General features: G+C 61.9%; 1 protein-coding gene across 1 annotated transcript; it reads right to left on the reverse strand.

Moving 5' to 3' along the window:
- Positions 1–803: 803 nt before the first annotated feature.
- Positions 804–27,848, reverse strand: CHD8 (chromodomain helicase DNA binding protein 8). The gene is given in 42 exon segments (XM_082339184.1): positions 804–830; positions 999–1,097; positions 1,200–1,400; positions 2,151–2,338; positions 3,365–3,524; positions 3,526–3,810; positions 3,813–3,841; positions 5,632–5,643; positions 5,646–5,840; position 8,648; positions 8,650–8,742; positions 8,745–8,860; positions 10,628–10,661; positions 10,663–10,677; positions 10,679–10,684; positions 10,858–10,933; positions 12,843–12,957; positions 13,055–13,158; positions 14,868–14,957; positions 15,051–15,207; positions 15,311–15,510; positions 16,566–16,777; positions 16,865–16,975; positions 17,066–17,245; positions 18,453–18,620; positions 18,702–18,897; positions 18,976–19,189; positions 19,452–19,707; positions 19,800–19,943; positions 20,600–20,776; positions 20,884–21,123; positions 21,217–21,342; positions 21,430–21,567; positions 21,685–21,768; positions 21,870–21,987; positions 22,288–22,343; positions 22,439–22,507; positions 22,601–22,795; positions 22,895–23,009; positions 24,608–24,981; positions 25,745–26,101; positions 27,067–27,848. Coding segments are annotated over 42 exon segments (6,390 nt in total). The 5' UTR covers positions 27,739–27,848; the 3' UTR covers positions 804–818.

A 27,848-nucleotide genomic window follows, 5' to 3' on the forward strand; every position in this document is an offset into this window, starting at 1 on the left:
ATTGTGAATTTAGGAGGCAAATTGCAAATTTGGAGAGGAAATTGTGAATTTAGGGGGAAATTGCAAATTTGGGGGGAATTGCAAATTTGGGGGAATTGCGAATTTAGGGGGGAATTGCGAATTTGGGGGGAATTGCGAATTTGGAGAGAAAATTGCGAATTTAGGGGGGGAAATTGCGAATTTGGGGGGAAATTGCAAGTTTGGGGGGAAATTGCAAGTTTGGGGGGAAATTGCAAGTTGGGGGGAAATTGCAATTTGGGGGGAAATTGCAAATTTGGGGGAATTGCAAATTTAGGGGGGAATTGCAAATTGGGGGGGAATTGCAAATTTAGGGGGGAAATTGTGAATTGGGGGAAATGCAAATTTGGGGGGAAATTGCAAATTTGGGAGAGAAAATTGTGAATTTAGGGGGAAATTGCAAATTTGGGGGGGAATTGCGAATTTAGGGGGGAATTGCGAATTTAGGGGAATTGCAAATTTGGGGGGAATTGCAAATTGGGGGGAATTGCGAATTTAGGGGGGAAATTGCGAATTTGGGAGCAATTGCAAATTTGGGGGCAAATTGCAAATTTTTAAGGGAAAATCGTCAATTTTGGGGAGGGAAATTGCAAATTTTTAAGGGAAATTGCCAATTTTTGGGATGAGAACTGCAAATTCTTAAGGGAATTTGCAATTTGGGGGGGGGACTGAAAATTTTTAAGGGAAATCGCCAATTTTGCAGGGGGAATTGCAAATTTTAAGGGAAATCGCCAATTTTAGAGGGGAAATTGCAAATTTTAAGGGAAATCGCCAAATTTAGGGGGAAAATTTCCAATTTTTCAGGGAAATTGCTAAATTTGGGGGAAAATCACCAAATTTGGGGGGTAGGATGCTTTAAATCCCTTGGGGGGGGGATCCCAGGACCCCCAAATCTTTTTTCGGGGGGTCCTGACCCCCCCCAAATTCATAACAAAACGGGGGCCCCCATTTTTTTCACCCGTTGCCCCCCAAAAACTCACCTCCACCAATTTCTTACTGTTCTTCTTATGGGGGGGCTCCCGAATCGCCCCGTTGGGCACCAACCGATGCTTTTGGAAAGTCAACTTCAGCCCTTCCTCCTGCGGGGGGGGGGAAAAATCAGTAGCCCCCCTCCCAAATCCGCTAGCCCCCCCCCCCAAATTTAAAGGGGGGGGACCCCAAAATCCCCGGCCCGGACTCACGTCTTTGATCTGGACGGTGAACTCCTTCTCCTCGTGGCGCAGGCGGGGGTACGGGGGGGGGTCGGCGGCGGCGGGGGGCGGCGGGGGGGCGGGGGAGGTTTCGGGGTACCCCCCCGCGGGGCCACCAAAATCGTCGGTGGGCCACTTGCCCGACAGCACCGCTTGGCACACCAGGTCCAGCCGGCGGATCAGGGCTCGGTCCTTCATTTTGGGGGGGGGGGAGGCAGAAAAATTAGGGGGGGGGCAGGGAAATTTGGGGGGGCGGGGGGGTTTTGGGGACCCCCCTTGAAATTTTGGGGGGGGTCGCGGAATTCTCGGGGGTCCCCCCGAAATTTGGGGGGGTCCCAAAGGTGCCCCCCCCCCCAAAGCCCTGTTTGGGATGGGCAGAGAAATTGGGGGGGGGGCACCGAAAGTTTGGGGGGGGGAGGAAAATTTGGGGGGGCGGGGGGGTTTTGGGGACCCCCCTTGAAATTTTGGGGGGGTCAGGGAATTCTTGGGGGTCCCCCGAAATTTGGGGGGGTCCCAAAGGTGCCCCCCCCCCCAAAGCCCTGTTTGGGATGGGCAGAGAAATTGGGGGGGGGGCACCGAAAGTTTGGGGGGGGGAGGAAATTTGGGGGGGCGGGGGGGTTTTGGGGACCCCCCTTGAAATTTTGGGGGGGGTCAGGGAATTCTTGGGGGTCCCCCGAAATTTGGGGGGGTCCCAAAGGTGCCCCCCCCCCCAAAGCCCTGTTTGGGATGGGCAGAGAAATTTGGGGGGGGGCACCGAAAGTTTGGGGGGGGCAAACAAATTTGGGGGGGGGGGCACGGAAATTTGGGGGGGTGGAGGGGATTTTGGGGACCCCCCCTTGAAATTTTGGGGGGGGGTCATGGAATTCTCAGGGGTCCCCCCAAAATTTGGGGGGGTCCCAAAGGTGCCCCCCCCCCCCCCCCCCGCCCCAGGTGTGGGCTCACCTTGGGCCACTCGTGGAGGTGTCGGGGGGCCGGGGGGGGCCCCGGGGGGGGGGGGCCCGGGGGGGGCCCTGGGGACCCCCCCTCACCCGAGGGGGGGGGCGACTCCTCTTCCTCCTCCTCCTCCTCTTCCTCCTCCTCTTCCTCCTCCTCCTCCTCCTCCTCTTCCTCCTCGCAGGGGGGCTCCGCACCTGGGGGGGGGGGGGGGGGAATGGGGAGGGGTTTTGGGGACCCCCCCCGGGGAGGGGGGAGTCGGGGGGGGGGGGAGGGGCCAAAGGAGGGGGGAGGGGGGGCAAAAATGGGGGGGGGCCCAGAAAGGGAGGGGGGAGGGGCAAAAAGAGGGGGGAGGGGCAAAAAGGAGGGGGGGGCCTACGAGATTTTGGGTCCCACCAGGATTTGGAGAAGTTCCTACGTGGATTTTGGGGTCCCACCACGATTTTGGGGTCCCACCAGGATTTGGAGAAGTTCCTACGTGGATTTTGGGTCCCACCACGATTTTGGAGAACTTCCTACATGGATTTTGGGGTCCCACCAGGATTTGGAGAAGTTCCTACGTGGATTTTGGGGTCCACCACGATTTTGGAGAGGTTCCTACGTGGATTTTGGGGTCCCACCACGATTTTGGAGAAGTTCCTACGTGGATTTTGGGGTCCCCACCACGATTTTGGAGAACTTCCTACATGGATTTTGGGGTCCCACCAGGATTTGGAGAAGTTCCTACGTGGATTTTGGGGTCCCACCACGATTTTGGAGAGGTTCCTACGTGGATTTTGGGGTCCCACCACGATTTTGGAGAAGTTCCTACGTGGATTTTGGGGTCCCACCAGGATTTGGAGAACTTCCTACGTGGATTTTGGGGTCCCACCAGGATTTGGAGAGGTTCCTACGTGGATTTTGGGGTCCCACCAGGATTTGGAGAACTTCCTACGTGGATTTTGGGGTCCCACCACGATTTTGGGGTCCCACCAGGATTTGGAGAAGTTCCTATGTGGATTTTGGGGTCCCACCAGGATTTGGAGAAGTTCCTACGTGGATTTTGGGGTCCCCACCACGATTTTGGGGTCCCACCAGGATTTGGAGAAGTTCCTACGTGGATTTTGGGGTCCCACCACGATTTTGGAGAGGTTCCTACGTGGATTTTGGGGTCCCACCACGATTTTGGAGAACTTCCTACATGGATTTTGGGGTCCCACCAGGATTTGGGGCTCCCTCCTCACCCCTCTCCTCGTCGCTCTCCTCCTCGCAAGACGACGACTCGGAAGCGGACGCCGACAACTTCTCCAGCTCCGAGTCCTCCTCCTCCCCCGCCGGTGGGGTGGGCCGGCCCAGGAGGCTCTGGGGCGGCCGGCGGCGCGGCGGCGGCGGCGGCGTCCCCCCCCGCCTCGGCGCGCCCGCGGAGGTACCGACAGCGCGCCGTCGCGAAGGAGAACTCGGGGTCCCCCAAAATGGCCGTTTCGGGGTGAGCCAAACCGTGACGGGCGGCGCCGCGGAGAAGTTCTCCGTCGTGGTGGCCCCGTTCCCACCACGGGGGGAGGTCCGGGCCCGGGGGGGGGCACAGGGCCAAGCGGGCGGGGAGGAGGGGGTGACGCAGGACCTGCTCGCGGAGGAGACGGAGGAGGGACAAGCGGCGAAGACCTCGAGAAGCTCGGACGGGCCGAGACGGGGGGCGACGGGGATGGAGGGGTCGGGAGGTTCTGAGAAGGTGGGGGAGGGGGAGGGTTGGGGTGGTGGACATCACCCTTGGGGTGGTCACCACCACCCTTGAGGTGATGGACACCCTTGAGGTGATGGACATCACCCTTGGGGTGGTCACCACCACCCTTGGGTTGGTCAACAGCACCCTTGGGGTGGTCACCACCACCCTTGGGGTGATGGACACCCCTTGGGTTGATGGTCACCACCCTTTGGGTGATGGTCACCACCCTTGGGTTGATGGACACCACCCTTGGGTTGGTCACCACCACCCTTGAGGTGATGGACACCCTTGGGGTGATGGACACCACCCTTGGGGTGATGTTGACCCCATTGAGCTCCCCCATAGGGAGCTTTAAACCCCACGGAGATGCCCTCAACCCCATAGGGAGCTCCATATCTCCACGGGGATGTCCCCAAACCCCACGGAGATGCCTTCAAACCCCACGGAGATGCCTCCAAACCCCATGGAGATGCCCTCAACCCCATAGGGAGCTCCATATCTCCATGGGGATGTGCCCAAACCCCACGGAGATGCCTCCAAACCCCACGGAGATGCCTCCAAACCCCATGGAGATGCCCTCAACCCCATAGGGGAGCTCCCATATCTCCATGGGGATGTCCCCAAACCCCACGGAGATGCCTCCAAACCCCATGGAGATGCCCTCAACCCCATAGGGAGCTCCATATCTCCACGGGGATGTCCCCAAACCCCACGGAGATGCCTCCAAACCCCATGGAGATGCCTCCAAACCCCATGGAGATGCCCTCAACCTCATAGGGAGCTCCATATCTCCATGGGGATGTGCCCAAACCCCACGGAGATGCCTCCAAACCCCATGGAGATGTCTCCAAACCCCATGAGGAGCTCCATATCTCCACGGAGATGTCCCAAACCCCATGGAGATGCCCTCAACCTCATAGGGAGCTCCATATCTCCACGGGATGTCCCCAAACCCCACGGAGATGCCTCCAAACCCCATGGAGATGCCTCCAAACCCCATGGAGATGCCCTCAACCCCATAGGGAGCTCCATATCTCCACGGGGATGTCCCCAAACCCCACGGAGATGCCTCCAAACCCCACGGAGATGCCTCCAAACCCCATGGAGATGCCCTCAACCCCATAGGGAGCTCCATATCTCCATGGGGATGTGCCCAAACCCCACGGAGATGCCTCCAAACCCCATGGAGATGTCTCCAAACCCCATGAGGAGCTCCATATCTCCACGGAGATGCCTCCAAACCCCATGGAGATGCCTCCAAACCCCATGGAGATGCCCTCAACCCCATAGGGAGCTCCATATCTCCATGGGGATGTCCCCAAACCCCACGGAGATGCCTCCAAACCCCACGGAGATGCCTCCAAACCCCATGGAGATGCCCTCAACCCCATAGGGAGCTCCATATCTCCATGGGGATGTCCCCAAACCCCACGGAGATGCCTCCAAACCCCACGGAGATGTCCCCAAACCCCCATGGAGATGCCTCCAAACCCCATGGAGATGTCCCCAAACCCCATGGAGATGCCTCAAACCCCATGGAGATGTCCCCAAACCCCATGGAGATGCCCTCAACCCCATAGGGAGCTCCATATCTCCACGGAGATGTCCCAAACCCCACGGAGATGCCTCCAAACCCCACGGAGATGTCCCCAAACCCCACGGAGATGCCTCCAAACCCCATGAGAAGCTCCTCAACTCCACTGGGAGCCCCCCACCCAATAGCGGGGTGTCCCCCCAACCCCCCCCCCCCTCCCCACCCCGTCCGATATCGGGGTCCCCCCACCCTACCGTCTCCGGGAGCGGCGGCAGGCGGCAAACCTGCCGGCACATGGCGACGAAACCGTGGAAGAACTTGGTGAGGTTCTCGTCCGTCTTCTTCTCCAACCTGGCCAAAGCGCGGAAACGACCCCACCGGAACCGACCTCCCTCGGGATCGAACTCCACCCCGAAGGTGGAGGCCACCCGATAAAAATCCGCCTGTTCCCGCCGGGTCCACCCTGCACCCCAAAAACCAAAGAGAGGTCTCCTTTGGGGGTGCCGCACCCCAAAAATCCAGGGGTGACACCTCGGCACCCCAAAAGTCCACGGGTGAGGAAGTGGAAGCTCTAAGATCTTGGGCATGGGGCTCCTGTAGGCCAAAAAGCCTGGAAAGGGGGTCCTGCACCCCAAAAATAACAATTATGGGGTCCCTGCGCCCCAAAAATATGAGTTATGGGGTCCTAGCACCCCAAAAATCCAGGGGTGACACCTCGGCACCCCAAAAGTCCACGGGTGAGGAAGTGGAAGCTCTAAGATCTTGGGCATGGGGCTCCTGTAGGCCAAAAAGCCTGGAAAGGGGGTTCCTGCACCCCAAAAATAACAATTATGGGGTCCCAGCGCCCCAAAAATACGAGTTATGGGTCCTGGCACCCAAAAAAAAGCAAGTTATGGGGTCCTGGCACCCCAAAAATCCAGGGGGGAGGGCTTTGCACCCTAAAAATCCAGGGGTGAGGGCCCTGAAGCCATGACATCTTGGGCATGGGGCTCCTGTAGGCCAAAAAGCCCGGGATGGGGGTTCCTGCACCCCAAAAATAACAATTATGGGGTCCCTGCGCCCCAAAAATATGAGTTATGGGGTCCTGGCACCCCAAAAATCCAGGGGGGAGGGCTCTGCACCCCAAAATCACTGGGAACAGGGTCCCTGCACCCCAAAATCGCCCTGTACAAGCTCCCAGCCCCCCAAAACAGACTCCCAGCCCCCCAAATTCGCCTTGCAGAGGCTCCTGGCCCCCCCAAAATCCTGTTGCAACGAGGTCTCAGCACCCCAAACCCCCCTGTACAAGCTCCCAGCACCCCAAAACCCCCCCTACAGAGGCTCCCAGCCCCCCAAAACAGACTCCTGGCCCCCCAGAGCCCCCCTGCACAGGCTCCCAGCAGCCCAAAATCCCCCTACACCAGGCTTTTGGTACCCCAAAACCCCCCTGTACAGACTCCCAGCACCCCACAACCCCCCTGCACAGGCTCCCAGCACCCCAAATCCCCCCTACAGAGGCTCCCAGCCCCCCAAAACAGACTCCTGGCCCCCCAAAACTCCCATGCCCCGGCCTCCCAGCACCCCAAAATGCCCCTACACAGGCTTTTGGTACCCCAAAACCCCCCTGTACAGACTCCCAGCACCCCAAATTCCCCTTGCAGAGGCTCCTGGACCCCAAAATCCCCTTGCACGAGGTCTCAGCACCCCAAAAACCCCCTGTACAAGCTCCCAGCCCCCCAAATTCCCCTTGCAGAGGCTCCCAGCACCCCAAAACCCCCCTGTACAAGCTCCCAGCACCCCAAATCCCCCTTCAGAGGCTCCTAGCCCCCCAAAACAGACTCCTGCCCCCCAGAGCCCGCTGCACAGGCTCCCAGCACCCCAAAATCCCCCTACACAGGCTTTTGGTACCCCAAAAGCCCCCTGCACAGACTCCCAGCACCCCAAATTCCCCTTGCAGAGGCTCCTGGCACCCCAAAACCCCCCTGCACAAGCTCCCAGCCCCCCAAATCCCCCCTACAGAGGCTCCCAGCCCCCCAAAACAGACTCCTGGTCCCCCAAACCCCCCTGCCCAGGCTCCCAGCACCCCAAAATCCCCCTGTACAAGCTCCCAGCACCCCAAATCCCCCTAGAGGCTCCCAGCCCCCCAAAACAGACTCCTGGCCCACCAAACCCCCCTGCACAGGCTCCCAGCGCCCCAAAATCCCCCTACACAGGCTTTTGGTACCCCAAAACCCCCCCTGTACAGACTCCAGCACCCCAAAACCCCCCTGTACAAGCTCCCAGCACCCCAAAACCCCCCTACAGAGGCTCCCAGCCCCCCAAAACAGACTCCTGGCCCCCCAAAACTCCCATGCCCGGCCTCCCAGCACCCCAAAATGCCCCTACACAGGCTTTTGGTACCCCTAAACCCCCTGTACAAGCTCCCAGCACCCCAAATTCCCCTTGCAGTGGCTCCTGGCACCCCAAAACCCCCCTGTACAAGCTCCCAGCAGCCCAAATCCCCTCTACAGAGGCTCCCAGCCCCCCAAAACAGACTCCTGGCCCCCCAAAACTCCCATGCCCAGGCTCCCAGCACCCCTAAATCCCCTTACGCAGGCTTTTGGTACCCCAAACCCCCCTGTACAGACTCCCAGCACCCCACAACCCCCCTGTACAAGCTCCCAGCACCCCAAATCCCCCCTAGAGGCTCCCAGCCCCCCAGAACAGACTCCTGGCCCCCCAGAGCCCCGCTGCACAGGCTCCCAGCACCCCAAAATCCCCTTACGCAGGCTTTTGGTACCCCAAAAGCCCCCTGCACAGACTCCCAGCACCCCAAATTCCCCTTGCAGAGGCTCCTGGCACCCCAAAACCCCCCTGTACAAGCTCCCAGCCCCCCAAATCCCCCTACAGAGGCTCCCAGCCCCCCAAAACAGACTCTGGTCCCCCAAACCCCCCCTGCCCAGGCTCCCAGCACCCCAAAATCCCCCTGTACAAGCTCCCAGCACCCCAAATCCCCCCTAGAGGCTCCCAGCCCCCCAAAACAGACTCCTGGCCCACCAAACCCCCCTGCCACAGGCTCCCCAGCACCCCAAAATCCCCCTACACAGGCTTTTGGTACCCCCAAAACCCCCCTGTACAGACTCCCAGCACCCCAAAACCCCCTGTACAAGCTCCCAGCACCCCAAAAACCCCCTACAGAGGCTCCTGGCCCCCCAAAACAGACCCCTGGCCCCCCAAACCCCCCCTGCCCAGGCTCCCAGCCCCCCAACCCCCCCCGCAGAGCCTCCTGACCCCCCCCAAACCCCCCCGTACCTCTGCTGCTTCTCCCTCCTCGCCATCTCCTTCAGCTTGCAGGCGGCTTCGCAGCGCGCCGCCGCCGGCCGGTCCCCCCGCTCGGCCCGCCTCCACCCCGCAGCTGCTCCCGCTGGTAGGATCGCTGGCAGGGCGGGTGATCAGCCGGCGCAAACCGGGCCGTCAGCACCGAACCCGGCGGCCAGGGGGGCTGGCCCGGCTGGGGGGGCTGCCCTGGGGGGGAGAGAGGGTCAGGAGGGGCCATAGGGATCCCCTCGGGGCCCTATGATCTCCCTGGGGTCCTATGGATCCCCTCGGGCTCTATGGATCTCCCTGGGGCCCTAAGGATCCACTTGGGGCCCTATGGATCTCCCTGGGGTCCTATGGATCCCCTCGGGGCCCTATGGATCCCCCTTGGGGTCCTATGGATCTCCCTGGGGTCCTATGGATCCCCCTTGGGGCCCTATGGATCTCCCTGGGGTCCTATGGATCCCCTCGGGGCCCTATGGATCCCCCTTGGGGCCCTATGGATCCCCTCGGGGCCCTAAGGATCCACTTGGGGCCCTATGGATCCCCTCGGGGCCCTATGGATGTCCTGGGGCCCTGTGGATCTCCCTAGGACCCTATGGATCCCCCTCGGGGCCTTATGGATGTTCCTGGGGCCCTATGGATCTCCCTAGGACCCTATGGATCCCCTCGGGGCCTTATGGATGCCCCTGGGGTCCTATGGATCCCCTCGGGGCTCTATGGATCTCCCTGGGGCCCTAAGGATCCACTTGGGGCCCTATGGATCCCCTCGGGGCCCTATGGATCTCCCTAGGGTCCTATGGATCTCCCTGGGGTCCTATGGATCTCCTCGGAGCCCTAGGAATCCCTTTGGGGCTCTATGGATCTCCCTGGGGCCCTATGGATCCACTCAGGGTCCTATGGATCCCCCTTGGGGCCCTAGGGATCCCTTTGGGGCTCTATGGATCTCCCTGGGGCCCTATGGATCCTCTCAGGGCCTTATAGATCCCCTCGGGGCTCTATGGATCTCCCTGGGGCCCTAAGGATCCCCTCGGGGCCCTACGGATCCCCTCAGGGCCTTATGGATGTCCCTGGGGCCCTATGGATCTCTTGGGGCCCTATGGATCCCCTCGGGGCCCTATGGATCTTCTCAGGGCCCTATGGATCCCCTCCGGGCCTTATGGATGTCCCTGGGGCCCTATGGATCTCCTTGATGCCCTATGGATCTCTCTGGGGCCCTATAGATCCTCTTGGGGCTCTATGGATCCCCTCGGGGCCCTATGGATCTCCTTGGGGCCCTATGGATCCCCCTTGGGGTCCTAAGGATCCCCTCGGGGCTCTATGGATCTCCCTGGGGCCCTATGGATCCCCCTTGGGGCCCTACGGATCCCCCTTGGGACCCTATGGATCCCCTCGGGGCCCTACGGATCTCCCTCGGGGCCCTATGGATCTCCTTGGGACCCTATGGATCCCCCTTGGGGCCCTATGGATCTCCCTAGGGTCCTATGGATCCCCCTTGGGACCCTATGGATCTCCTTGGGGCCCTAGGGATCCCCTCGGGGCCCTAGGGATCTCCCTAGGGTCCTATGGATCCCCTCGGGGCCCTATGGATCCCCTCGGGGCCCTATAGGACGCAGAAGACAGGGATATAGAACCGCTATAAGGATAGAGCAGGCCATATAGGGGGTCCTATAGAGCTGGGGGGACCCCTATAGAGCTGGGGGGGACCCCTATAGAACTAGGGGGGGCGGGGGCTATAGAGCTGGGGGGGTCCTATAGAGCTGTGGGGGGGGGGCCTATAGAGTTGGGGGGGCCCTATAGACCTGGGGTGGCTCCTATAGACCTGGGGGAGCCCTATAGACCTGGGTGGGCTCCTATAGAGCTGGGGGGGGCTCCTATAGACCTGGGGGGGCTCCTATAGAGCCGGGGGGGCCCTATAGAAGTGGGGGGGGCCCCTATAGAAGTGGGGGGGCCCCTATAGAGCCCCCCCCTTACCTTCGTCCCCGTCCACCACCGAGATCTCCTCGTCCCAGCAGCATCAGGGGGGTCGGTCTGGGGGGGGGGGGGAGGGGGGCATTAGGGTCCCCCCCACCCCCCCCCAAATTTTTTGGGGGGGTAAATTGGGGGGGGGAGGGGTAATGAGGGGGGGGAGGGGTGGATTTGAGGGGGGGGAGGGGTGGATTTGGGGGGGGGGGGGAGGGGGCGACCCCCCCCCTTTTTGTCACCTCGTCGTCCACCTCCTTGGCCGCCCCCGGGAGGGGTTTGTACTCGGGGTCCTCGCAGTCCTTATCGAAATCCACGCTGTGAGCGGGGGGGGACCCCCAAAAGTGAACACCCCAAAAACCAACCCCCCCCGACCCCCCCCGCACCCCAAAAACCCCTCCCCACCCCCCAAAAAAACCCCCCCCCGACACCCCAAAAATCGGTGCCCCCCCCCCCAGGGTGCCTCAGTTTGTAGGGGTTGAACTCAGCCCGGCCTGCAAGACCGGGTCGGTATTAGCATGGCGTGGTCATCATCGGCACCCCCAAAACCGGGGGGGATCCCCCCAAAATGGGGGGGTCCCCGAAAGCGGAGGGGGTCCCCGGAAAGAAGGGGGGGTCCCCGAAAAGAAGGGGGGGGGTCCCTGAAAAGGAGGGAGCCCCGAAAGTGGAAGGGGATGGGGGTAAAATGGGGTTGGGGGATGGGGGTAGAGCCCAAAATGGGGCTGGGGGACCCCAAAACCCCCCAAAATGGGGTCAGGACACCCCAAAAAGGGGCTGGGGGACCCCAAAATTGGGCTGGGGCACCCCAAAACCCCCCAAAATGAGGCTGGAGCACCCCAAAATGGGGCTAGGGGACCCCAAAACCCCCCAAAGTGGGGTCAGGACACCCCAAAAAGGGGCTGGAGCCCCCCAAAACCCCCCAGAAAGGGGCTGGGGCACCCCAAAATGAGGTTGAAGCACCCCAAAACGGGGCTGGGGGACCCCAAAACCCCCCATTGTGGGGTCAGGACACCCCAAAACGGGGCTGGGGGGGGTTGGGGTACTCCAAAGAGGGGCTGGGGGACCCCAAAACCCCCCAGAAAAGGACTGGGGGACCCCAAAATGAGGCTGAAGCACCCCAAAATGGGGCTAGGACACCCCAAAACCCCCCAGAAAGGGACTGGGGGACCCCAAAGAGGGGCTGGGGGACCCCAAAGCCCCCAATAGTGGGGTCAGGACACCCCAAAAAGAGGCTGGAGCACCCCAAAACCCCCCAGAAAGGGGCTGGGGCACCCCAAAATGGGGCTGGGGGACCCCAACCCCCCCCCCAAGTGGGGTCAGAACACCCCAAAAAGGGGCTGGGGCACCCCAAAATAGGGCTGGGGCACCCCAAAACCCCCAGAAAGGGGCTGGGGCACCCCTAAATGGGGCTGGAGCACCCCAAAACCCCCCAGAAAGGGGCTGGGGCACCCCTAAATGGGGCTGGAGCACCCCAAAACCCCCCAGAAAGGGGCTGGGGCACCCCAAAATGGGGCTGGGGCACCCCAAAATGAGGCTGAAGCACCCCAAAATGGAGCTGGGGCACCCCAAAACCCCCCAAAGTGGGGTCAGAACACCCCAAAAAGGGGCTGGGGCACCCCAAAATAGGGCTGGGGCACCCCAAAACCCCCAGAAAGGGGCTGGGGCACCCCTAAATGGGGCTGGAGCACCCCAAAACCCCCCTGAGAGGGCCTGGGGGACCCCAAAATGGGGCTGGAGCACCCCAAAACCCCCCAGGAAGGGGCTGCGGCACCCCAAAATGGGGCTAGGGGACCCCAAAACCCCCCAGGAAGGGACCAGAGCACCCCAAAATGGGCCTGGAGCACCCAAAACCCCCCAGAAAGGGGCTGGGGGACCCCAAAATGGGGCTGGAGCACCCCACAACCCCCCAGAAAGGGGCTGGGGGACCCCAAAATGGAGCTGGGGCACCCCACAGCCCCCAATAGTGGGGTCAGGACACCCCAAAATGGGGCTGGGGGACCCCAAATCCCCCCAGAAAGGGGCTGGGGGGCCCCAAAATGGAGCTGGGGCACCCCAAAGCCCCCAATAGTGGGGTCAGGACACCCCAAAATGGGGCTGGAGCACCCCAAACCCCCCCAGAAAGCGACCGGAGCACCCCAGGCCACCCCAAATGAGGCCTAAAACCTCCCCAAAAGGCTCCGAAACACCCCAAATTTTTTTTTGGGGGGGGGGGTACCCCCAAACTCACCCTTCCCCGACGTCCAAGCGCTGCTCGGCAGCGATAGCCTTCTCGTCGGGGCGGCCGGCTTTCTCCAAGAAGCAGAGCGCGGGGTCGGCGCGCATGGTGTTGTATTTCTCGTAGCCTGCTCCCCGAAAAAAAGGGGGGGACACCCTGTCACGACCCCCAATTCCGCCGCTTTTCACCCCAAAACTGGCCTCCCCCCCCCCCCTTCAACGTACCGTGTTTGAAGACCCCGATGAGGAGGGATTTGTCGGCTTCGGCGTCCCACCAAGCGGTGGGGACCTCCAGCTGCTCCACCAGCGGGAACCAGATGTCGATCTCGCTGTTACGGGGGGGAAAATGGGGTGATTGGGGGGGGCAGGGTACCTCAAAAAGGGGCTGGGGCACCCCAAAATAGGTCTGGAGCTCCTCAAACCACCCCAGAAAGGGTCTGGAGCACCCCAAAACACCCCAAAGTTGGGCTGGAGCACCTCAAAGAGGGGCTGGAGGACCTCAAACCACCCCGGAAAGGGTGAGGAAGACACCAAGACACCCCAAAGTTGGGCTGGAGCACCCCAAGATGGGCTGGAGCACCCCGAAGAGGGTCTGGAGGACCTCAAACCACCTCAGAGTGGGGTTGGAGCACCCCAAAGAGACCCTGGAGCACCTCAAGGAGGGTCTGGAGGACCTCAAACCACCCCAGAAATGGTCTGGAAGTCACCAAGACACCCCAAAGTTGGGCTGGAGCACCCCAAAGAGGGGCTGGAGGACCTCAAACCACCTCAGAGTGGGGTTGGAGCACCCCAAGACACCCAAAAGCTGGGCTGGAGCACCCCAAAATGGGCTGGAGCACCCCAAAGAGGGTCTGGAGGACCTCAAACCACCTCAGAGTGGGGTTGGAGCACCCCAAAGAGACCCTGGAGCACCTCAAGGAGGGTCTGGAGGACCTCAAACCATGTCACCATGGGGCTGGAGCACCACAAGACACCCCAAGATGGGCTGGAGCACCTCAAGGAGGGTCTGGAGGACCTCAAACCACCCCAGAAACAGTCTGAAGCACCCCAAAGAGACCCTGGAGCACCTCAAGGAGGGTCTGGAGGACCTCAAACCACATCACCATGGGGCTGGAGCACCTCAAAGAGGGTCTGGAGCACCTCAAGGAGGGTCTGGAGAACCTCAAACCACCCCAAAGAGACCCTGGAGCACCTCAAGGAGGGTCTGGAGGACCTCAAACCACATCACCATGGGGCTGGAGCACCTCAAGGAGGATCTGGAGGACCTCAAACCACCTCAGAGTGGGGTTGGAGCACCCCAAAGAGACCCTGGAGCACCTCAAGGAGGGTCTGGAGGACCTCAAACCACCCCAGAAATGGTCTGGAAGTCACCAAGACACCCCAAAGTTGGGCTGGAGCACCCCAAAGAGGGGCTGGAGGACCTCAAACCACCTCAGAGTGGGGTTGGAGCACCCCAAGACACCCAAAAGCTGGGCTGGAGCACCCCAAAATGGGCTGGAGCACCCCAAAGAGGGTCTGGAGGACCTCAAACCACCTCATAGTGGGGTTGGAGCACCCCAAAGAGACCCTGGAGCACCTCAAGGAGGGTCTGGAGGACCTCAAACCACATCACCGTGGGGCTGGAGCACCTCAAAGAGGGTCTGGAGCACCTCAAGGAGGGTCTGGAGAACCTCAAACCACCCCAAAGAGACCCTGGAGCACCTCAAGGAGGATCTGGAGGACCTCAAACCACCCCAAAGAGACCCTGGAGCACCTCAAACCACGTCACCATGGGGCTGGAGCACCTCAAGGAGGGTCTGGAGGACCTCAAACCACATCACCATGGGGCTGGAGCACCTCAAGGAGGGTCTGGAGGACCTCAAACCATGTCACCATGGGGCTGGAGCACCTCAAGGAGGGTCTGGAGGACCTCAAACCACATCACCATGGGGCTGGAGCACCTCAAAGAGGGTCTGGAGCACCTCAAGGAGGGTCTGGAGCACCTCAAACCACGTCACCATGGGGCTGGAGCACCTCAAGGAAGGTCTCGTGGACTCACCTGGCCACCGCCCCCGCCAACACCTTCTCCGCCTGGTCCCCGATCACCTCCTGTCGCAGGTAGTAGAGCATCCGTACCCTCAGCAGAACCCTGGGAAGCGGTGGGATGGGACGGTCAACCAAAAAGAAGCCAGGATGGGGGACGTTTGAGGAGAAGGAGACCTTCAAGAAGACCTCAACCCACTTGTTGCATTGATGCTTGAGGTGCTTCTTGTAGCTCTCGTCTTGGAAGAGGGTGTCGGGGTTGTACTTGCGGATCCACTCGGCTTTGTGGACATCAAAGGTGCTTTGGGATTTGACCTTCTTCCCCTTCCGACCTCGAGGAACCGGGATGGAAAGACCTGGAGAAACCCAACGGAAGAAGAAGAAGAAGAAGAAAAAAAACAAGTCAAGGTGGGACCTCAAGAGGTCCTCGGTTGTCCCTCAAGTCTTGTAGACCCTCACCCGAGTGGTTTTGGAGCTCCTTGGCCTTGCCGTTCTCGGTGGGGCTGATGAGGTCCCAGATGAAGCCTTTGATGTTCTCGTCACCGCGATAGTGGAGAAGACAATAGACCAAGATGGCCCGGCAGATGGTCTCCACGTCTCGTTCCGAAAGACGTCGCTTGAAGCGTCCGTGGGACAGGATCTCCCGCCATCGGCCCCAGCTGGCGGTGGAGAAGGCGGTCAGCGGCCGGGGAGGTCCCTGGCTGCCGTTTCCCCACCCCCCAGCATCCATCTCCACCGAGGATCTCCTTGTGGTTGCCACCAGAGCAGTGGTGGACTTGGTCTTGGTCTAATCTCTTCCCCCAACCATCTGCTGGTGGTTGCCACCACAGCAGAGCTGGAGCTTCTCTGCTCTCCTCCAAGCATCTGCTCGTGGTTGCCACCACAACAGAGTTGACCTTGGACTTGAGCTGCTCTCTCCACCAAGTATCTGCTCATGGTTGCCACCAGAGCAGAGCTGGAGCTTCTCTGCTCTCCACCAAGAACCTCCTCCTGGTTGCCACCACACCACACCTGGACCTCAGCTGCTCCCGCCACCAAGAACCTCCTCCTGGTTGCCACCAGACCACACCTGGACCTCAGCTGCTCCCACCACCAAGAACCTCCTCCTGGTTGCCACCAGAGCACACCTGGACCTCAGCTGCTCCCACCAAGAACCTTCGCGTGGTTGCCACCAGAGCACACCTGGACCTCAGCTGCTCCCACCAAGAACCTTCGCGTGGTTGCCACCAGAGCACACCTGGACCTCAGCTGCTCCCACCACCAAGAACCTCCTCCTGGTTGCCACCAGAGCACACCTGGACCTCAGCTGCTCCCACCAAGAACCTTCGCGTGGTTGCCACCAGAGCACACCTGGACCTCAGCTGCTCCCACCAAGAACCTCCTCCTGGTTGCCACCACACCACACCTGGACCTCAGCTGCTCTCTCCACCAAGAACCTCCTCCTGGTTGCCACCAGAGCACACCTGGACCTCAGCTGCTCCCACCAAGAACCTCCTCCTGGTTGCCACCACACCACACCTGGACCTCAGCTGCTCCCGCCACCAAGAACCTCCTCCTGGTTGCCACCAGACCACACCTGGACCTCAGCTGCTCCCGCCACCAAGAACCTCCTCCTGGTTGCCACCAGAGCACACCTGGACCTCAGCTGCTCTCTCCACCAAGAACCTCCTCCTGGTTGCCACCAGACCACACCTGGACCCAAGCCCGTCCTCACCCATAGACCAGGAGGTGCTTCTCCACGCGGAAGCAGTCGGTGCGACCGTAGGCGTGGTGCAAGGCGTGGTGGTGCCGGTCGTGACGACGGGACCGAGGTCTCTCCTCATCTTCGCTCTCCAGGTCCGAGAACTCCACCAGGTCATCGTCCCGAAGCGTGCTGAAGTGTCGCGTCTGCTTCCGCACCCGCGGCGTGTCGATCACCAGGTTGTTCTGGAGACCGGGATGGAAGCAAACCAATCAGGCGCCGCCCCGCCTCGTTCCCACCACCGCCCCACCACCGCGGTTGTCTTCTCCGACCTTGCTGTTCAGCAGGTCCAGGTCAAGGTCGGCTTTCTTGGCCCACTTCTGCCAGAAGTTGGGGTCATCCAAAGCGATGTCGGTGCGGTTTTCGGAGGCCACGAAGCTCGCCTAGGGTTGGATGAAGAACTGGAGATGTTCACGGACACCTCCGAGGTGGGAGATGTCCCCCTCGACGGCGGGAAGGGGACTTGGAGGTACCTTGGCGAAGGTGGAACCCTTCCCCTCGCTCTCAATGGTGATGGTGGTGGTGCGACGCAGCAGGATCTGGTCTATGTCCTCCTCGCAGAACTTGGAACCTTCGTCGTCCTCTTCCATGATGGCGGCGTAGGCCCCCTTGCGCAACAGGTCCTCGATCTCCTTTTTGGAGAACTGCTGGATCTGCCGGGAAGGTGGAGAAGAGGATTTGAGGGCGGGGCGATCCCACGGGGCTCCAGGTCCCACCCCACACCACCCCCAAGCCCCACGTCCCTCGAGATTAAGGTCTTCACAACCTGGTGCCCTTGGAGGACCTCACCCTTGAGGCCTTCACACCACGTTTCCCTTGGTAGGCCCCATCCCCGTGGTCTCCACGCCCCGTTTCCCTTGGTAGGCCCCATCCCCGTGGTCTCCACGCCCCGTTTCCCTTGGAGAACCCCTTCCTCAAGGTCTTCACACCCCATTTCCCTTGGTAGACCCCATCCCCAAGATCTCCACGCCCCGTTTCCCTTGGTAGACCCCATCCCCGTGCTCTCCACGCCCCGTTTCCCTTGGTAGACCCCATCCCCAAGATCTCCACGCCCCGTTTCCCTTGGTAGACCCCATCCCCGTGCTCTCCACGCCCCGTTTCCCTTGGAGAACCCCTTCCTCAAGGTCTTCACACCCCATTTCCCTTGGTAGACCCCATCCCCGTGCTCTCCACGCCCCGTTTCCCTTGGTAGACCCCATCCCGATGGTCTCCACGCCCCGTTTCCCTTGGTAGACCCCATCCCCAAGATCTCCACGCCCCGTTTCCCTTGGTAGACCCCATCCCCGTGCTCTCCACGCCCCGTTTCCCTTGGTAGACCCCATCCCTGTGGTCTCCACGCCCCGTTTCCCTTGGTAGACCCCATCCCCAAGATCTCCACGCCCCGTTTCCCTTGGTAGACCCCATCCCCGTGCTCTCCACGCCCCGTTTCCCTTGGAGAACCCCTTCCTCAAGGTCTTCACACCCCATTTCCCTTGGTAGACCCCATCCCCGTGCTCTCCACGCCCCGTTTCCCTTGGTAGACCCCATCCCGATGGTCTCCACGCCCCGTTTCCCTTGGTAGACCCCATCCCCAAGATCTCCACGCCCCGTTTCCCTTGGTAGACCCCATCCCCGTGCTCTCCACGCCCCGTTTCCCTTGGTAGACCCCATCCCCAAGATCTCCACGCCCCGTTTCCCTTGGTAGGCCCCATCCCCGTGGTCTCCACGCCCCGTTTCCCTTGGTAGGCCCCATCCCCATGGTCTCCACGCCCCGTTTCCCTTGGTAGACCCCATCCCTATGGTCTCCATGCCCCGTTTCCCTTGGTAGGCCCCATCCCCGTGCTCTCCACGCCCCGTTTCCCTCAGAAGTCCCCTTTTTACCCCGGCGATGTTGCCCTCCCGTCCGCTCATGGACTGCAGCACCGCTTTGTCGAGCCCCAACTTGAGGCTGGCCTTATCGAACATCTCCCGCTCGTAGGAATTGCGGGTGATGAGGCGATAGACCTTCACCGCCTTGCTCTGCCCGATCCGGTGACACCGCGCTTGAGCCTGGAGGAAGACGACGATGGGTCAAAGCCCGGTTGAAGACAACGCGACGCCGAAGCGGTGGGGTGGACCCCGGGGGATCACCTGGAGGTCGTTTTGGGGGTTCCAATCGGAATCGAAGATGATGCAGGTGTCGGCGGCGGTGAGGTTGATGCCCAACCCCCCCGCCCGCGTGCAGAGGAGGAAGACGAATCGATCCGAGTCGGGTTTGCTGAAGCGATCGATGGCGGCTTGGCGGAGGTTACCCCGTACCCGTCCATCGATCCGCTCGTAGAGGTACCTACGGAGAGGGGTCACCAGAACCGCGGTCCAGGAGGCCACCGAGGTCCACCCTCGTCCCTTTTGTCCCACCTCTCACCTCTTCTGGATGAGGTAGTCCTCCAAAATGTCGAGGCAGCGCACCATCTGGGAGAAGATGAGCACCTTGTGGCCGCCGGCCTTCAGCTTGGGCAGCAGCTTGTCGATGAGCACCAGCTTGCCGGCCGAGCGGACCATGGCCTGGAGATGGAAGTCGTGGGGGACGTGGTGGTGGCAAGATTCCCGAAATTCGGCCAAGATCTTCTCCTCCGCGCCTGTCGGGTGAAGACGGGACCATCAGTGGGGTGGTGAGACCTTCTCGGGAGACACCCCACCTAAAGGAAGGCTTGAGGAGCGTCAAAGCCCAACTAGATGAGCTTGGAGGACCTCCTCCACCGTGACATCGAGCCCAACGGACGGCTCTACGGAGGCCAGGAGAAGCAGGGACGGGACGGCGTTGACCCCTGAGGTTGTCCACCGGTGGTGGGAGGACGAGGGACACCCCGCCACGCCCTTGCCCACCCCAAGGCTCCTCACCGTTGATGAGGTAGGGGTGGTTGCAACACTTGCGCAGTTCCATCATGGTGTTGAGGAGGTTGGGCATGTTGGTGTGACCGGCGCCTTTGGAGAGGAAGGAGAAGTTCTTCTCCAGGATGGCCCGGTAGTATTTCTTCTGAATATTGGTCAACTCCACCTCGATGATGGTCTCCTGTTTGGGCGCCAAGTTCTTCTCCACGTCCTCCTTCAACCGACGGAGCATCATGGGCTTGAGAATGGCCTGGAGCTTCTGCACCTACGGGTGGGACCGGTGTGGAGAAGTCACCGCTGGCCGGGCAGGACCCAGGTGGTCCAGGGAAGGGTTTGGGGTCTTCCCGATGTCCTCACCTGCTCTTCCGTCTTGAGGTCCCCAAAATCCTTGAGGAATTCCGCTTCAGAAGGGAACTGGGAGGGCTCCAGGAAGTGGAGGAGGCTGAAGAGTTCTTCCACCGTGTTTTGGAGCGGGGTGCCCGTCAAGAGGACTTTGTGTTCCTGAGGACCAGGGGGTGCAGAACGTTAGGGTATGGGGTGGGACGGGCCCAAACATCTCCAGACGCAACCAGGACCCCACACGCACCTTCAGGACCATCCCATGGGGGGTGGGATGAGCCCAAACATCTCCAGATGCAACCAGGACCCCACACACACCTTCAGGACCATCCCATGGGGCGTGGGATGAGCCCAAACATCTCCAGAGGCAACCAGGACCCCACACGCACCTTCAGGACCATCCCATGGGGGGTGGGATGAGCCCAAACATCTCCAGACGCAACCAGGACCCCACACGCACCTTCAGGACCATCCCATGGGGGGTGGGATGAGCCCAAACATCTCCAGACGCAACCAGGACCCCACACGCACCTTCAGGACCATCCCATGGGGGGTGGGATGAGCCCAAACATCTCCAGATGCAACCAGGACCCCACACACACCTTCAGGACCATCCCATGGGGCGTGGGATGAGCCCAAACATCTCCAGATGCAACCAGGACCCCACACGCACCTTCAGGACCATCCCATGGGGTGTGGGATGAGCCCAAACATCTCCAGATGCAACCAGGACCCCACACGCACCTTCAGGGAACCCCGCTCTGCCCCATGGAGAGGAGTTGGGGTGTCCCCATCCCCTTCTCCGCGCCACCTCTCACCAGGTCCATGTGCTTGAGGCTGTCGAGCAGCTTGCAGTTGCGGTTCTTCAGGCGATGGGCCTCGTCGATGATGACGCAACGCCACTCGATCTCCCGTAACTCGGGACAGTCGGAGAGAATCATCTCGAAAGTGGTGATGAGGGCGTCAAACTTGTAGGCTCCGGGGATGAGACGACCCTGGGGTGGGGATGAAGGTGAGGAGATGGCTTCAAACTGGTTCTCAAAGCTTGGGAAAGGGGTTTATGGGAAGGTCCTGAGGTCAAGAAGAACCAAAGCCACCCTACCCGCGAGTCCTTGCAGTACATCTCGTACTGTTGGATCATCTGCCTGGAGGCCAAGCTGCCGTGGTAGACGATGCTGTTCATCTCCGTCCAGGTGTTGAACTCCCGTTCCCAGTTGGTGATGGTGGAGAGGGGAGCGATGACCAAGAAAGGACCGCGGATGCCGACGTTGTAGACCTCTTGCAAGAAGGCGATGGATTGGATGGTCTTACCCAAGCCCATCTCGTCGGCCAAGATGCAGTTCTGCCTGCGGGGAGGCGAAGGAGGCGGCCGGTTGGTGGTTGGGAGGCGGCGGCGACGTCCTCCGGTTGTCCCCTCCCACCCTCTTCCCACCACTCGCCTGTTGTACCAGTTGAAGAGCAACCAGTTGACCCCTTCCAGTTGGTATTCGCGAAGCTGGTTGTGGTTCTTGTACTCGTGGGAGAGCTCCAGTTTCTTCCAAGAACCGGCTTGGGGACGGGGCTGGGAGAAGAAAGGAGAAGACGTGGAGAGGACATCGGGCGTTGCTGAAATTTGGGCCGCGGGGAAGAGGCGGGAGATGACGCTCACCAAGCGCTTGAGTTCCGGATGCCGGGCTTGGATACGCTTAAATTCTCCGATTTTTCCTTCGTCTACGTCCTCCTTGAGCTCCCACGTGCTGTCCTCGTAGGGTAGGGAGCACCACTTCACCAAGTAGTAGACCACCGGCTGCAACCAGAAAGGGGGGGGGGACACAAAAAAGGGGGCGGGACACAAAAAAAGGGGGCGTCGGTGACGGGGAACCCCGGTTTTGGGGAGGGGGGCGCACCGTCGTCCCGTCCTCACCTCCCCGTTGTCCTTATCGACGCTGTGGGACTCGTCCAAGATGCGGTCTACCTCTACGTAGTCGGGGTTGAAGGGTTCTTCATCCTTTGGAGGAGATGACGGGGGCGCGGTGAGGGGTCTCCCCCAAACCCCGCCCTCCCAAAACCCCGCCCCCCCCCCCCCCTCCCCCCAAACCCCCCCAGCACCTCGTGGAAGAAGTGTCGCATCTGCGTCATCTTCGTCTTGAACCTCTTCAGCTTCTGGTGGATCCTCTTGTCCTTCTCCAACTGGTCGATGGTGGCCCACTCGCAGTGGAGGTAGGAGCTGGGGACGGGGACGAAACCGGCACGCCCGCGTGACAAAGCCACCCGCCCCGCCCCCGCTGAAGCTTTTTGGGGTCGATCAAGCCGTTTTCGAGCAACGGCGGCGCAAAAAAAATAAATAAATAAATCCCTTCTCGGAGGTCCACCCCGTTGGAGATGGCCCACCCCCGCGTCCCTCCGTTGGGTTTGTAGAGCTCGACCCAACGCCGTGACCCAACCAGGAGGCCACCGATGGGTGGTAGGGGCCCGGTGACCTCAGGGGACAACCCCCACCTTGATCCCACCTCATCTGACCACCTACTAGTTCTTGTATTTGACGAAAAACTCCTCCGATTCGGTGAACTGCCCCGACGGAAGCTGGGGAGAACCAGGTGAGGACGTCAGCGTGGGCAAAACGCCGGCAAAACGCCGGTAAAAGACCTCCCGCCGCCAGCGCCGCGGAGGTTCCTCACCTCTTTCTTCACCACCCTCATGGAGAGGACCTTGTCCACGATGGCGGCGTCCTCCTCGCTGGGGTTTTCCTGGAGGAAAGAGGAAGGCGATGACGGGAAGGGATGAAGAAAGGAGAGGAAGACGACGGTGAACGGCACGGAGATAAAAACCAAAAGCCTCACCACAAAAAATTGCATGGAGGGCAACGTTTCGCCCTCCGGCTCCGGTTCCGGCGCGGGAGGTTGCGGCACCGGCAGCTGCTCGGTTCGAACCGGTCCCGTCACATCCAACTCTTCGTCCTCCTCATCATCGGTGATCTTGATGTCCAAATCTTCGGTGTATTTCTTCCGCTTGACTTGCCGATTCGACCGTCGCTTCTGGAAGGGGGGAGGGGGAAAAGAGGAACGGGATGCGGCCTTCCCCGTGCCGAAACGGCGCGGACCCCCACCGACCTCCGCCGGCGACCGGCTCCGTACCTGCACGCTGGTTTCTTCTTCCTCCCGCGGCGACTGCGCCGGCATCACCTCGGCGTCCGAGTTGTCGGAGGAGGCGTTGCGCTTCCGTTTCTTCCCCACCACCGGCGTGATGGTGCTGGGGGGGGGGAGGGGGGCGTCAGGAGGCCCGTGGGCGGGGGGGCAACCAAGACCCGCGGTTGGGGGGCAACCAACGCCGCGGTTGGGGCGGCAACCAAGAACCGTGGTTGGGGGGCAACCAACGCCGCGGTTGGGGCGGCAACCAAGAACCGTGGTTGGGGGGCAACCAAGGCCGCAGTCGGGGTGGCAACCGAGGCCCGCGGTCGGGGCGGCAACCAAGACCCACGGTTGGGGGGCAACCAAGGCCTGCGGTCAGGGGGCAACCAAGAACCATGGTTAGGGGGCAACCATGACTGCAGTTGGGCGGCAACCAAGACCCACGGTCGGGGGGCAACTGAGGATGGTGGTTGGGGGGCAACTGAGGCCCGCGGTCGGGCAGCAACCGAGGCCCACAGTCGGGTGGCAACTGAGGCCCACGGTTGGGTGGCAACCAACACCACGGTTGGGGGGCAACCACGAACCATGGTTGGGGGGTAACCAAGGCCCGCAGTCGGGTGGCAACCACGACTGCAGTTGGTCGGCAACCACGAACCACGGTTGGGGGGCAACCAAGACCCACGGTTGGGGGGCAACCAAGACCCATGTTTGGGGGGCAACCATGAACCACGGTTGGAGGGCATCAATGCCACAGTCGGGGGGCAACCAACGCCGCGGTTGGGGGGCAACCAAGACCCATGGTTGGGGGGCAACCAACACCATGGTTGAGGTTAACCAAGACCCATGGTTGGGGGGCAACCACGAACCCCGGTTAGGGGGCAACCAAGACCCATGTTTGGGGGGCAACCAAGACCCGCGGATTGGGCGGCAACCATGAACCACGGTTGGGGGGCAACCAAGACCCGCAGTCGGGCGGCAACCAAGACCCATGGTTGGGGGGCAACCAACGCCGCAGTTGGGGGGCAACCACGAACCACGGTTGGGGGACAACCATGAACCACGGTTGAGAGGCAACCAAGACCCATGGTTGAGGTTAACCAAGACCCACGGTTGGGGGGCAACCACGAGCCCCGGTTAGAGGGCAACCAAGACCCATGTTTGGGGGGCAACCATGAACCACGGTTGGGGGGCAACCAAGACCCGTGGTCGGGCGGCAACCAAGACCCACGTTGGGGGGCAACCAAGACCCATGGTTGGGGGGCAACCAACGCCGCAGTTGGGGGGCAACCAAGACCCATGGTTGGGGGCAACCAACGCCGCAGTTGGGGGGCAACCAAGACCCACGGTTGAGGGGCAACCAAGACCCACGTTGGGGGGGCAACCAAGGCCCACGTTGGGGGGGCAACCAAGGCCCACGTTGGGGGGCAACCAAGGCCCATGGTTGGGGGGCAACCACAAACCCCGGTTGGGGGGCAACCAAGACCCACGGTTGGGGGGCAACCAAGACCCACGTTGGGGGGCAACCAAGGCCCACGTTGGGGGGGCAACCAAGGCCCACGGTTGGGGGGCAACCACAAACCCCGGTTGGGGGGCAACCAAGACCCACGGTTGGGGGGCAACCACAAACCCCGGTTGAGGGGCAACCAAGACCCACGGTTGGGGGGCAACCAAGACCCACGGTTGGGGGGCAACCAAGACCCACGTGGTTCTGGATCTCACCTGGGTTTGCTGCGCCCCTTGCTCTTGCCGGAGCCCCCTTGCCCCTTGCCCTTGCGCGGCCTCTCCTCCTTGGCTCCCCCGCGGTCGCCGGCGCCTTTGCGGCGCCGTTTGCGTTCGCCCTCCTCCTCGGGCCGGACGCTGGGGAGCTCGTCCTCGTTGAGGACGCGGGGGATGTTCTGCTCGCCGCGGGCGCGGGCGCGGGCGATGGCTTCGGCCACGATGCGGTTGGCTTTCTCTTGTTTCTTCTGGTGTTCCAATTTACGGCTTTCTTCTGAGGCGCCCCGCGAGCCCGGGGTGGCCAAAGCGGCCACCTCGCTGCTGCTCAGCACCTTCACCACCGATAGGCCAGGAGAACCGCCCTGCGACGAGCCCGCCTGCGGGGAGAGACGGACAGCGGGGTGGCACCAAGGGTGGGTGCAGGACCAAGGGTTGGGTGCAGGAACAAGGTTGGGTGCAACGGGACCAAGGGTTGGGTGCAACGGGACCAAGGGTTGGGTGCAGGACCAAGAGTTGGGGACAATGGAGACCAAGGTTGGGTGCAACGGGACCAAGAGTTGGGTGCAGGACCAAGGGTTGGGTGCAGGACCAAGGGTTGGGTGCAACGGGACCAAGGCTTGGGTGCAACAGGACCAAGGGTTGGGTGCAGGACCAAGAGTTGGGTGCAACGGGACCAAGAGTGGGTGCAGGACCAAGAGTTGGGGACAATGGAGACCAAGGTTGGGTGCAGGACCAAGGTTGGGTGCAACGGGACCAAGGGTTGGGTGCAGGACCAAGGTTGGGTGCAACAGGACCAAGGGTTGGGTGCAACGGGACCAAGGGTTGGGTGCAACGGGACCAAGGGTGGGTGCAGGACCAAGGTTGGGTGCAACGGGACCAAGGGTTGGGTGCAACGGAGGCCAAGGTTGGGGGCAGCACCAAGACCATGGGTTGGGTGCAAGGGGGGGGTCAAATTTGGGTGAAAGGGACCCAAACCCGGGCGCAACGCCCGGACAAAGCCTCGGGAGCACCCAAACCCAAGCCTTCGGCGCGCCGCCGGCGCCAAGCGTCGGGCGCGAGGGTGCCCCGCGCTCCACCGCCGCGCCGCGAGCGCCCTCGCCCTCCTCGGTTCCCCTCCCCCCACCCCCACCCGACGTTCACCTGAGGTTGTAGGACCACCTTCAACGGCACCGTCAACCTCTGCCCGGCTCCGCCCACCACCTGCGGCACGGAGGAGACGGTCACCGGCGCCGCTTGGCCGCCGGCGGGCGGTTGAAGAAGTTGAATCTTCTGAGGAGCACCCGGTTGACCGGCGGGCGGTTGTTGAACTTGAAGTTGGATGGTGACCACCTTGGCGGGTTGACCCGTTGTCCCCTTGGCTTGGCCGAGAGCGGCCAATTGGTTGCCTTGAAGGACGATTTTGCCCGGCAAACTACCCAATACCACGTGGCGTTGGCCGGGAGGGGCGCTACCGCCCGGCGGCTGCTGTAACACCAGGGTGATGCGTTTCGATTCGCCCTGGGAGGAGAAAAGGGGCGGGGTCAAGGTCAGGAGGAGGAGGTTTGAGGAAGGTAAGTGGTGACCTTGACCACCCCCCCCCCCCCCCCCCCAGGTCCCCGCTCTGGGGTGGGGACGTCGGTACGGGTTGGGGACCCCCAACACAAAGGAGCTCAAGGGCTTTGGGGACTTTGCTGTTGGGAGGTGAACTTGACCTTGGGGACCTTGGGGACCTCGGTATTGGGGAGATGACCCTGACCTTTGGAACCTCAACCCCGAAGAGTCCGACCCCAGAAGATGATCTTGACCTTGGAGACCCCCACCCCCCATCCTGAAGTCCCCAACCCCATGAGATGATCTTGACCTTGGAGACCCCCACCCCCCATCCTGAAGACCCCAGCCCCATGGACCCCAACCCCAAGAGATGATCTTGACCTTGGAGACCCCCCCACCCCATCCTGAAGACCCCAACCCCATGGACCTCCTGACCGCAAGAGATGATCTTGACCTTGGAGACCCCCACCCCCCATCCTGAAGACCCCAACCCCATGGACCTCCTGACCGCAAGAGATGATCTTGACCTTGGAGACCCCCCCACCCCATCCTGAAGACCCCAACCCCATGGACCTCCCGAGCCCAGATGACCTTGACCTTGGAGACCCCCCCACCCCATTGTGGAGACCCCAAGCCCAAGAGATGATCTTGACCTTGGAGACCCCCACCCCCCATCCCGAAGACCCCAACCCCATGGACCTCCCCACCCCAGATGACCTTGACCCTGGAGACCCCACCCCCGATGACCTTGACCTTGAAGACCCCGACCCCCGAGCCCCCCCCGCCCCCAAGAGATGACCTCAAAGACCCTTTAACCCCACCCTTGATGACCCCGCCCCCTCCACCGCCCCCGCCCCCTTGACCCCTCCCACCAATGGGGCGGCTCCCCACCCCTTTAGCCCCGCCCCCTCCCAGGACACGCCCCGCGTCACCTGCGCCGGCGTCAGGGTGACGGCGGGTTTGAGGGGAGCCCCGCCCCCTCCGGCCTTGACGGGCTGCAGCACCAATTGCTTGACGGGTCGACCGGGTTGAACCAATCGGTGAACGGCGGCGGAGGGGGCGGGGCCTGTCGCCGCCCCGGTGGCGGCGGGCGCCATTTTGCCGGTTAAAACGGCGGCGGCGTTGCCGGCGACGATGGAAACGCCGGGGCGGAGTTGAGGGGAACCGGCGAAAACTTTGGCGAAGGTCAACTTGCCGCCGTTGGGCGTGGCGCCGCCGGCCGCAGGCGGGGCGGCGGGGGATTGGGTGGAAGCGCCAGGCCCCGCCCCCGGGGGCGGGGCTTTGAGGATGACGATTTTGGGGGGTTGGGGACCCCCCGGCGCCGCCGGCGGGGTGGGGGGAAGGGAAGCGGAGACGCCCATGAAGGGATTCCCTTGACTGAGGATTTCCGGTTCGGAAGCAATTTGGGATTGGGAAGAAGAATCGGAATTTTGGGAGGGGGGAGGGGCGGGGCCGGGGGGGTTGGGGGCGGGGTCTAAGGGGGTGGTTAAACCTAAAGCTTCTTCGATTGGGTGGTGAGAGGGCGGGGCGAAGGCGTCGTCCGTCAAAGGGTCAAGGGCGAAGAGGTTGGGGTCGTCGAAGAGATCCATGATGGGGTCGGCCATTTTGTGAGGGGAGGGGGTCCTGTCCGTTTGTCCGTCCGTCCGGCCGGCCGTCCCCCCCGCCCCCGGCACAAAATGGAGGGCGGCCCCCTCAGATGGCGGGGGAGGGGGTG

Source organism: Platalea leucorodia (assembly GCF_965183815.1).
Source record: "Platalea leucorodia genome assembly, contig: HAP1_HAP1_SCAFFOLD_521, whole genome shotgun sequence".
Classification (NCBI taxonomy): Eukaryota; Metazoa; Chordata; class Aves; order Pelecaniformes; family Threskiornithidae; genus Platalea; species Platalea leucorodia.